At 42.9% G+C, this 11,948-nt stretch overlaps 1 protein-coding gene across 1 annotated transcript in view; it reads left to right on the top strand.

Moving 5' to 3' along the window:
* The window catches only part of PTGFRN (prostaglandin F2 receptor inhibitor), a 65,616-nt gene that overhangs the window by 30,636 nt on the left and 23,032 nt on the right, over positions 1 to 11,948 (top strand). The window contains exons 4-5 of the mRNA XM_064411026.1: positions 2,254 to 2,637; positions 5,872 to 6,297. Of these exons, the coding sequence (XP_064267096.1) occupies positions 2,254 to 2,637; positions 5,872 to 6,297 (810 nt within the window). The remainder of the gene's footprint in view (positions 1 to 2,253; positions 2,638 to 5,871; positions 6,298 to 11,948) is intronic.

Raw genomic sequence — 11,948 nt, 5'->3', positions numbered from 1 at the left:
TTGCATTAGCATTATCACTGCTGGTTGGAGGAGGGAGAGAGGGAGTGGAGTGAGTGATGTACCTTATCACTCAGTAGGTGGAAAAACAGGCAGTGATGGTCCTTCAGAAATAAGAGATTATCACAGTATTTTAGAACTGTTCAGACAGGAAGGGTATCTTTTCATTTTTGTAATCCTTTAATCACTATAGGGAGAACCCAAAAGTCTGGGTTTTTTTTTTTTTTTTTTGATTGGCTCATTTGGATGTAGTTTTAGTGTCTTGGTGGTACTTAGCCTGTGAAATTTTACAGGATCAATCTGCCCCCTCTTTTTCAGGGTGTGTTTTGCACAGCTAAGTTTGCAGGTGTTCTCTGCTGACACGGGACTTGGCTAATTAAGAGCTGTAATACTCGATTTTGTCACACTTTTGCAGTGTTTGGTTTAAGTAGGTGGGGTTTAATCACTGGCTGAAAACAGCATGAGGCTGGCCAAGACCAGCAGTGGTACAGTTTTTTGATGTGGTTTGGTTGTGTGGTTTGTTTCTTGTGGGGGATTTTGTTTGTTTTTCTTTGGGTTTTTCACCTTCATTTTAAACTCAGTCATTAGCAGCACTGTCACTTTATCAGGGGCATGAAGGCTTTTTTAGTTATGCTAAAGGGGATAGATTATTCTCCACCAAAATGCTGTATACACATCCTATAGAAGAGCATCTTGTGCTGACATCTGAAATCTCTGCACTTGCATGCTAAAAGAACTTGAGATGTAAATGGTTCTATGCCTATGGGTAAACTCTCTTCAAGTCCCTCTATGTGCATATATTGCCAGATTGTGAATGCCCATCACTTTGATGAAGACAGAAATGTTGCTTGGAGAATTGCTGCTCTTAACCTTGCAGATGAGTCTTAGTTTGTATTCTGGTGTTAGTCTGTTAAATTAGCTAGGCTTTCCTACTTTTTAATCTCATGATAAGACAGTGAGGCAAGTCCCAGTGAGAGATTCATCTGGACTTGGTTTCAGCCCTCAGGTGGGGCCTGCTACTCTCTGTCCAGTTTGACTGCTCTGCGTTATCAGGTGGTGAGGGGTGAGAATGAGCCTTGCTTGGTTTTACTGGCAATAGTTCTGACTACTCAGTTTGGCTCTAGCCTTCATGTGTTGTGTCTCATTCCAGATGATAGTCCGAGGAAGTTTATGCAGATGGGAAACTATTATGTAGTAGAACATGATTTTACATACAGGTCACTAATCTTAGCAGAGACACAGCTGCTGGCTTAAAGCAGGTATCTCTATTCCTGCTTGTGCTGAGAAGAGCCACTGCTGTAGCAGCCTTGTCCACTGGCCTCAGTGGAGACTTTAAGAGCAGCTGCATTACACACTGTAAGAGTGTGAAAATATACACACTGTGGGAATGGTGCTGCACTGAGACCCAGATCTAATCTTCAGGCAGTGTAGAACAAGTGAATGAGCAAGTGAAGACATGTGATAGCCTGGTCTTGACACTGTGCTTCCATGGTTTTCTTTTTAATATTCTATATCTAGTCCTGTTTGATTGCTGGCTATGGCCATATGTGATATGTATATTAAAAATATTCACAGGCCAGTGGTTGCTAAGTGTGTTTGGAGTGGCTGTTGGTGTTGCTTTGAAGTCCCCAGCGTGTGTTGTTCTGAGCAGTAAGCGGAGAATCAGCAATATAGGCAGTTACTGCTGCCTTCTGTTTGCTTCCATTTCATGTTTTTGCAGCACACCTGAGGTCAGTCAGGACTCCAATATGTGGCCATGGCTGCTTGTCATCTAAATCTGCCCTGTTTGAGGAGCTCAAAAATGTCAGCAGAAGGCATGTTGAGCTCCAATGTAGTTCCTAGTGATTTCTGCAGATACTTGGTCTTCTGAGGCATAGTCCCAAAAATTTTGACGTTCCTGTGAGACTGAAAAATTCTGTACACATTTTCCTGCTGTGCAAAGGTGATGTGTAGTCTGTGCATGAGACAAAGCCTTCATGGACCAGTTGCTGTTGGGTTATAAAAATGCTGTTCTCCCTCCCTTTCTCCCCTCTGCCCTCATCACACATCCCTTGCTTGACTGATAATGTGTATTGCCCTTGTAATAGATCACTCAGCTCAATATCCAATAGGCATTTGAAGGTTGGGCTACTGAGCCTGTTCAGAAGCTCCTGTTATAGAATGTGAAGTCCTGGATGACTTAGAGTGAACTATGTTTATTAAAGTAACAAATAAAAAAATATTTTTTGTTTGAATTTTTGTGTCTCTCTTTCCAAGCTCTAGATGTGGTCATCTCAACCAGCAATGTGTCTGTGACCGAAAGAGACTCCCTGGATCTTACATGCAACATCACAACAGACAGAAGTGGTATTTTCCAAGCAGAGGTGATGTGGTATTTTTCTGCATCACCTGATGACACCTTGTCAGATGCTCAGCTCTTGCTGAGCATGGACCACGATTCTGTTGTCAGTGATTCAACTCTCATCAGCCTCAGCCATGTGGACAGGAACTCCTATCGCCTCTTGGTGCGTGATGTGGATGTGGAGGACTCCGGCTACTACTTCTGTGAAGCTGCTATCTGGGTGCCACTGCACAATGGGAGCTGGCATAAGGTGGTGGAGAGGACCTCTGCACCAGTCAGTGTGGTGGTGACAGCACTGGGTGAGTGATTGTGCTGTCAGACTTCATGGATAACGTATCCCTCAGTGCTTGGCCCTGTCGGAAAAGGGAGAGTACCTTGCAGAATCTCTTCTGCACTAATGTTTCTCTTGTTTGCATCTATTATCTATGTGTAGGAATCTCTCTCACATATATTTCTCTTTATGCAAATATTCTTAGAAGTAAAGATACCTGGGAGAATTACTAAAAATGAAACTCCAGTAAAACTTCTTAAAAAGCCTATTGTTTTACAGATAGGTGTAGATATGTCAGCCTACCCAATCTGTTCTCTAGTTTATTCTTGAGGAGATAATAGCTCCAATTTAGTGGCAGTGAAACTCAGGATGTTGTTGCAGAATGGTGTAGGTGAGGTATGCGCACCTGCTAAATTGCACAAGGTATTGGTGGTATTGGAAGCATGAATGAAGCTGGGTGTGAACTGGCAGAGCTGTAGTGCTTGGTGCCTGTTCCCAGCTCTGACTGGAGGCAAGCAATCCAGGCCCAAACCCTTTCAATGTACCCTTTCAGATCTTCTTGTCATGAGAAACTGGTGGTACTACTCAGTTACAAAGGCAGAGCTCCTCCAACATGAAAGTGCTGAATGAGGCTAGCATATAGAGAGCCTGTTTTTCAGCAATAAATAGCTGTGCCATAAGGTTAAATCCCATCAACAATGACTTTAAATGTTGCATTTTAGCATTGTGCAGAGCAGCTGAGCCGTGGCCGTCTCCAAGTACACTTGTAATGTGTACTAAAGTGCACAAGTGATTAATGTCTTCATTTCCTGTCCTCATTCAGCCATTCACATTGCACATTTAACTTGTGAGTGTTCCTCCTTTCCCCACTTGTGTACGTGTGCAGTCATGCACGTGTGTTCATGTGTGTACAGATGCACTTGCATGCTCATGTGCTCCCTTGTCGTGCCTGTACCTGTAGGGCTTCTCCTTACTCTTTCCATTCTAATTTAGCATTATTTGGGAACAGGAGAAAATAAAATCTGCTTTTCAGCAGATGCAGATGCTTGGTTGCTAGGGAGAGGGAAAGCAGAATAAATTTTCAGCGTTTGAGGTTTTCAACTGCATCCAGAATTCACCAACTCCTCCTTCTTAATGGAAGTTAAGAGCTCCTGGAGTATTAAGTTGTTGAATTGTCAGTGAGGCTGTTCTTTGACAGCTGACAGAGTGGAGGAATGAGGTTTATCCAGCCAGCCTTTTATTCTTTCTAAATCCTCTGTTTGAGTGTCTGTCAGGGTGAAGCGCCTATCTGGAGTGGTGCTATCAAAGAGAAACTCTCTTCTTAGGGTCCTTCTCCTGCTCACAAATAAAACAAACCACAAGTGATTTTCTGAGAACTTGGGATTCTTGTGGCTTTTTCTTTCTTGTGCTCCTGTCTAGAGAAGTGCATCTCCTTTTGTAGTCTTTGTTGCTGTGAAAATATTAGCTGGTCTTCAGTGCTTTCTTTTTGAGGGGAAGGCGTGGCAAAGGGAGAATTGTAAGAGAGTTGTAGAGTGTGAGCAATACATCATGAGGCCCTGGAGTAAACTACTCTTTTGTGAATGAGAAAGGAAGAGCAGTGTAGCTGTAGAATCTAAGGGGCCTTATACCAAAATTGGCATTTGGCCATCATTAATAATCTGTGCTTTGGTTCTACCAAAATTCTGTGCATTTTCTTTTTATTTTGTCTTGCCCTGAAAATGTGCAGAAATCTCCACATGCTCTCACTGGTAGTAGGTACCACAGATTTTGTAAGCAGTGCTTTTATGATTTTATGTTGCCTAGTGTCACAGAAGCTCACCACCAGTATTACCAGATTCTCTGGGGTCTGGTGTGTGTTGCTGCCCTTGTTCTTGCTAGATGCAAGGACATTGGTGAGAGATCTTTTCTGCAGGCTGACATAGAAGCAGCCCAGCTTGTTTGCTAGAATTGTTTTTATCCTTTGCATCTCAAGTCCAAAAGTGCATATGCACACAGAGTTTCCACAGCAGTTCTATTAAGATGCTTTATTATCTTGGCTTGTTGGTGAGCTAAGCCTAAGTTTTAGCCTTGGATTGCCTTCTTTGTCCCAATTATAGCTTCAGTTAATTGTTTCTAGGAGGGCAAAATGCCAAGTAAAACATAAAGCAGGAAATAAATACGGAATGCTGAATACAGTTAGGCTGTAAAAGCCGTGTGATGAGTATTGGCTGAACAGTTGGGAAGCTGGTCATTTTTCTGAATTATAGTAGACAGCAAGACAAAAATATTCTAATACTAGTAAATAAATATGTATTTCCTTTGTGGTGTGAGGTTCTTGCTGTAATCTTTTTCTTTTACTATCTCTGTAGTCTGAGAGAAAATAGTCATGCGGCTCCCTTATCGCTTTTTAGGCTTTGGGCAGCCAGCTATTTCAGATTTAAATACAACAGCCCCATTCTTAACCCGTGAAACTCAGGCACTGATTTTCCAGCCTGAGATAGTCCAGCCTCACAGCTGCACAGCACATACTTCTCTATTCAGACTGTGAAGTTTTTTTCTGATCTACACATCTTCAGCTCTTATCCTACCTAGTATTTATTGACCTAGGTGGTATTTAAAATGCTGACCTCTGAAATTTACTGTGCTCAGCTCTTGGTGCTGCCTCTGGCGAGTGCCAGTGGTATTCTGTGTCCCTTGGTTTGGGTGTCTGGGTGGGTGAACTTTTGGCTGGTTTTTATCATTCTTAAACTGTTGTAGAGACACAGTGGGATGGTTAAGTGTGGAAAAGAAGGCTTTTCAAGATGGGAGATGGCCTCTTATCCTGGAGAGATACCAGGAAAATGGGATGTCTCTGGTCAGTCCAAAGCTAGAGGATAACCAGTGTCCTACTGTAGGCTGCCCCAGGCATTTGACAGGTGCAAAAAGGGTCTGGCTGGGTTGAAATTGAACCCACAGGTGGGTTCTTGGGGGCACACCTAAAGGAGGGAGTTATTTTGCTCAACAAGATCTATTAGTCCTGATTTTTCTGAAATGGTCTGACTAGACCTATGAAATGGAGTGTCTTGTTTGGAAATGTGGATTTAGGGGTACCTGTTTCAGAGCAGTGCAAGTCTTGAGAACCAGATTCCAACTCCCAAAGTCTTGTAAGAAAAATGCATATTGTGGCACTTAGCTGGGATGCTAAAACTGGATGTTAGAAGTTAGTGTATCTTTTAATGAAGTCTGACATTTTCTGCCTTCTTGCAGATCCTAACCTGTTTCTTCTGTGTTTCCTCTCCTGCAGAGCCAGACTATGATGTGTTCCTGAATGCCTCTAAAACACCCAAGTTTTCAGATGACCCCACAGAGCTCAACTGCAGGATCACAAACGTCCAGGACACCGAGGCGAACATCCGCTTCACCGTTTCCTGGTACTACAGGCAGCGCCTGCCCGGGGATGACGTGGTGGCAGAGGAGCTGCTGGCTTCGATGGATGCAGACTGGACTCTGCTGCTTGGGGACAGGGGCAGAGAGAGGATTCAGAATGGGGAAATCATCTTGTTGAAAAAGTCTGCTGACACCTTCAGTTTGAGAATCCAGTGGACTTCAGAGAGTGACAGAGGGGATTATTTCTGTGTCGTCTCGGCGTGGAGTAGGCACCGCAACAACAGCTGGGTGAAGAGCAAAGATGTGACTTCTGCATCTGTCAACGTTTTCTGGGCTACACAAGGTAGGAACTTCACACCTGGGTGGCTGAGAATAGGCTTGTCAGCCAGAAGGCCTGATAATGGGCTTTGGAAATGTGTTCTGTGTTGATGAAGGTTTAAAAGCACTGTCAGCTTGTGTGAAGGCCTCCTATCTGTGGAGGGGAGTAACTGCTTTACATCACTCCTTTATTTTACATTACTACTTTACCCCTTTTATGTAACAGTTTGGAGTGGAAGTGCAAAAGAAGAGACACCATCAAAGGAGAGATTCCATCGAGCTGCTGAGACTTCCAGGAGCTGGGCTGGAAGTGGCAGGGGTGGCATCCAGCTGCGTTGCTGTGGTCATTGCCCACTTTTGTGGCTTGGAGTATTGTGGTCTCTTTAGGGTGCATCTTGCTGCTAACAGCAGGGTTGTACTGAGGTGAAAAGAGGAATGTCACTTTGTCTTCTCTTTCTGACAGTTTGGAAGTTGTGGTTTTATTTTTGTCTTCTATAAGCACATATTTAAAAGGCAGTTCTGAGGAAGTTCATGGGCATAGTACTACCAGAGTATCAAAAAATAAGTGGGTAGCCAAACAAAGTAATTCGGTGGTTTTCTTGGATCTTGACCTTTTTTGGGAAAAGTGAACAAGCTCTAGTCAGTATTTAACTTATTCTGGGGGCCTTTTTAGAAGCTTAATAGTTACCTGATGTTGCATAACTCTGGTTTAAAATGGGATCTGTGTTTCCTGGATGTGCTGTAGAGTGATGCTGTTTTGGCTGAGAGTGAAGTCATGCAAGAGGGTCTGTTAGAGAGCATCAGAAAGGTTAGGCTAACCTAGGATGCAATGTCTTTGTCAAAAATCTGTGGTTAGCTAAGCTGCATTTATCTTGATAGCCTAGTTTAACAGTCTAGCTTAGGCATCCACAGGCAGAGAACTATATTCCAGAGACAAGCAATTTGAAATAATTTTGAAGTTGTTTAGGGATAATCCCTGAACAGCAAATTGGAAATCTTCTGCTGTGACTCTGCTTCAGTGGAGAGAGAAGTGGTGGGCTGCTTGCTCAGTACTCCAAGCGTGTGGTCCAGGGAAAGGCTTGGGGGTTTTTTTGTGTTTGTTCATTTGTAATATTTTTTACCCCTGAAGCTGACTTCTGCAGCAGGACTGAGAAGTCTCATTAATGCTGGATGTTGGTCAAAATTAGTTCAGTGTTATGCCACAACACGGAGTGTGTGCATGTGCATGCCAGTGTAATGGATCGTCGCCTTCGGAGCAGCTACAGAGACCAGCTGGAGTTGAAAAGTCTCAGCCTGTGTTGACATTTCTGAGGGAAAACAAACCGTGACAGGTGTGAACATTCTCTTGTTTCTGGTTTTGTTCCAGAAACTCTGCTAATTTTGCAGCACAAATGTAAATGTTATAGTCCCTGTGCTGAAAAGTACGTTCTGTTGGCAGAGCTTGGGGTTGGGGGATTTATTATGTGAAAGTGAGCTCTCCTACAAAACCTTCCCCTCCTGAAAAAGAATGTTGTATGTATATGAGGTAGGGAGGGCAAAATATAGGTTTGATTTCCCCTTCTCTTCCACCCTTCAGCAGTGCAGCCCCAGATGCCTCTCCTTGTGTGCCCTGTCCCCTGCCATATCCTATTCCTGTGAGCTCCAGACTCGGCTGCTGGGAGCCCAGTGCTGTAGCCAGCAGCTATGAAGGAGTTAATCTGCTGCTGCCTGTGCTCTCTGACTGTTGTTTTGACAAGTATCTCTGGTGATTTGAGTCCCTAACTGCTCCCAGTGCTTATAAAAGCCAGCAGCCAGGCTCCCACGTGTTTGCCTAAGGAGAGAACAGAAATTTGCCTCTTCCTTGCATAGCTTATGCCTATACAGAGACTTTTCTTCCATCTATTTCATTGCTTGCATCTTCTTTGTTGATTTTAGAGCACTGCTTTGGGGGAGGATGTTGGAGAAATCTCACTTTGAAAACAATTGTTCTAAGTTCTTGAGAAAGGATAAATGGGTTTGTATTGTGTCTGTGGGTCTCTCAGCAAAGAGGGGTGTTCAGAGCCTTAATTCAAAATGTAAACATCATGTAAATATGTAAAAAACCCTTTTTTGTGCATTGTATAATAAGTTACGTGTTTGCCCATTTGAACTTGGGGTTTTATTGTCTCTGTTTTCTATTTTATTCTACAGGGGCCAATAATGCTCACACATCTTTCTGCTTACTCAGCTTTGCAAATGCAGCCAATTGCTATCATAGATCACCATTGTTTTTGACATAGTCTGCCTGATGTTTCTTCCCCTCTTCTACTTCTCCCCCTGCCAAGGTGACAAAGGCATCTCTGTCTCATCTCAGAAATTAAAAACATCAGTTGTATTACGTTTTGCTGATTTAGAGTATAAATTCCAGTCAGTGAAAAGGGATGAAACCTTTTTTTACTAGCTCTGTAAATGCTTTTCAACCCAGAAAAAAGTTTGATATTCTAAAAGATAATTTTATTTATTTATTTGAATATGAGTTACATTTGGAACGCAGATACTGTTTGCATTGAAAAAAAAAAAAAATCAATGCTTTTTTCCTAAACCAGTGTTGTCAGCTTTGGATCTGCATGGAGTACTTAGCAGAAGAAAACATTATCTTTTAATTGAAATTCCAAACCCCAAAGGTACTATTATTTGGGGTTTTGTTAATACTTCTTTCTTTAATTTACAAAATAATTATATTTTACATAATATTACTTGTCCTAAGCGTTTGCCTAGGCCCTCCCATCACACTTAATTGGGAGCAAGGGTGCCTTAATCTTTCAGACAGTCCTGCAAATAGAGAACAGATAATATTTCTGCCCCCTACTTTTCTTTATCATTGCTGATGTATCACAGACACACAGGGCACAGAATCCCCATGGCACCATGCTGGAGTGTGCATGTGCCAGTTTGGCTGTAGGGACAGGAGTTCCTGCAGCCAGGTGTGTGTTCTGTGTTCAGGTGTAGGCTTTGGTGTGCCTGCTGTGCTTCCAGAGCTGCTGGGGCCGCAGTTGTACCTCAGGGTGTCGTACAGCCACCTCCTGCCATGGCAAAGCTGTCACTGCCTTAATGCCTGCTGCATTCCCTGCACTTGCAGCCTTGTCAGTGCACTGGGGGATGGAGGGACCTTTATGAGCACCAGGATTCTTGTCGGCAGCCTCAAGCAGCACCATGAGGCTCCAATATTGCTGTCAGCCCTGGCCAGTGTGCTGCTTTTCCAGCTGCAGTCAAAGCAGTGCAGGGAAGGTGTTTGCTGTTTATTCTAAAGCCTCCTTGAGCTTGTAGCTGTTGGGCTTCTCTAGAAATTTGCCTGCTGTAGATTAGGTGAAAACTGGTTTTGGTCACTACCCAGGAAGTGCTCTTGAAGCTGAGCACACACTTTGTGGTAGAAGAGCACTGGGAGAATTACAGTGTGGCTTAACCACTTGGACTGGCCAGTGATGGAAGGCAGAAGCTTGCACTGCCAGGCTCCAAAGTACAGTTTACTCAAATTTTATTTGAGTAATTTGGCTAGGATTTCTTCTGTTGCTAGCCCGGTCTTGGAATAGTGCCCAAGCTTTGGGTATGGTTTACTTAGGATCTCTTCCCCTACTGCTTTCCAGAATAAACTGCAGATTGCAGCCTCCTGTATATGACCAAGCAGGGTGTGTTTTATTGTGCTTTTCATTCATGGAGCTTTATGAGAAGATGAGACTCCACAGGGGACTGCAGGTGTGTATGCAGACAGGCAAGTGTGTGGAGTAGTGGTCAAGACACACACTGCTTCCTTGGCAATTCCCAAAAGATTAGAAATGAGACCTTAGCTTGCAGTTCTTGGAAGAAAACATTCATTTGACCTCTCTGGCTCATCTTATGCTCAAGATCTGATGAGTAATTTCTGCTAACACAGGAAACATGAAGACACTTTCCATTCCCTCTTAATTTTCTGTGCAGATTACTGTAATTTCTAAGATAAGTGCCAGATCTTTGGGCTGCCCTCTTTTTCATAATGTGGACTCTTACACACACAGACAGCTACATGCTTTTATAGGTGGGGGTGAAGGAGTGCTAATTACATTTCATCTGCTGCTACTGAAGAAGAACAATATTGGCACAGAACCAGCATATTAAGAATAGTGATCCAGGTTTTTCTAGTTGATAGGATATGGAGCCTTTTTGTTGTTGTTGTTTAACTTTGCTACATATGCAGGTCTCTAATATTATGGCACATACAGAAACATCCCTTTGATCTTTTTTGTTTTGCCTTTGTTGCAAAAGGAAATATTCAGCACCTGTAGGTGATGGGTTGTGTGTCCCCTTCTCTATTCTGTTCTAGATTTCTAGTGGTCTAACAGAAGAGGGGGGTGCCTCTGTCTTGTGTGTTCATCCAAACTAAGGATCTCAGGGGTTTTTAAAGGTAGAAAAATGCTTTAAAAGAACTTTCATAAGAACATATCTCCTTGTTCTCCAGTCAGCATCCTAATTTCTAACCCTTCTGAACTCTATCACTGTTTTCCAGCTGCATCTCTGGGCTTCATTTGTTCTCTTCCACATTCTACCAGTGACATTTTTGCTGTTGTCCCATGCTACTGCTACTCCTTTCTCCTTTTCCTTTAGCAGAAACACTTAGTAAAAAGTATTTGCTATTGCCCTCAGATGGAAAAGCAATAAAGGATATCTAGGAACAAAATTTTCTCTGTCCTTGTTGGGGACAAGGCACTGCCCTTTCTGCTGCTGCCTTAACTGTGGCTCAGGGAGTAGTGGAAGTTAAGGCGTTTGAAGCCCAGGTAGTAGTGAGAGTTATCTCAGCTGAAGCTGAACTGCTCTGAACATGTGAGGGTGTTTAATCTTAAGCACATATACCAGAGACCCAATGTAAGATTTCCTTTCTGGTGCCTAGGACCCAGTGTTCTGATGTGAAGATCAACAATGTAAAGAACATTTAAATAAGGAGGGATTTTTGCCCAGAGCCTCCTCATATGGCCTAGAAAGCAACAATATGTGCCAGAAAAGTATAACTAGCTGTTTGTGCTTCTGCTTTTGGGACAAAATATAATTGCCTACTATATTCCTAAAAATATGTGAAAAGCTGATCTGTGCTGGACTCCTAAATACTGCAGCCGTATGAAGAAGGAAATATCAGAGTCTCATAGATACAGAATGAGGACAAAAAAAAGGATTTGAAGTCTGGAATCCGATATCTGATGAGTCTTTTCACAAGGGAGAGGAGAATGACTCTGATGCTATACAACTTCATTTGTGATTGTACCCTGAGTGCCTAAATGTGCAGCTCTCGTATTGTCACTTGCTTAGTGGGTGGAAGTGTGAGGGGGGTTTGGTGTGGAGTATCAAATAATCCTGTGCTCAGCTAGACCACTAGAAGCATCTCAGCCTTCACTGCTCCTGCTGTTTCTTTATATAGCTTTGTACTGTGATCTGCTTTATACAGTACTGATTTAAAGTTGTCATACCGGGTTTCTCATCTTGTGGGCTGTGTTTACTCATTGTGAAAACTGCTGCTTGAAGGCAAAACACTGCAAAATGTAATCTTGACAAGTATCTTGTTGCTCTTGTGGGGAGGACATAAATATTACTGCATTTAAGTTCAGTTTTGGGAAATGTGTTTCAATCTCACCATTGCTTATTTCCCTTTTCCTGAAAAGTTTTGTCTACATAAAGAAGTTCTGTGGAGCTTTT

This window comes from Passer domesticus, chromosome 2, assembly GCF_036417665.1.
Source record: "Passer domesticus isolate bPasDom1 chromosome 2, bPasDom1.hap1, whole genome shotgun sequence".
Classification (NCBI taxonomy): Eukaryota; Metazoa; Chordata; class Aves; order Passeriformes; family Passeridae; genus Passer; species Passer domesticus.
Note: the sequence above shows the minus strand (reverse complement) of the source record. Positions and strands in the feature narration are given on the sequence as shown.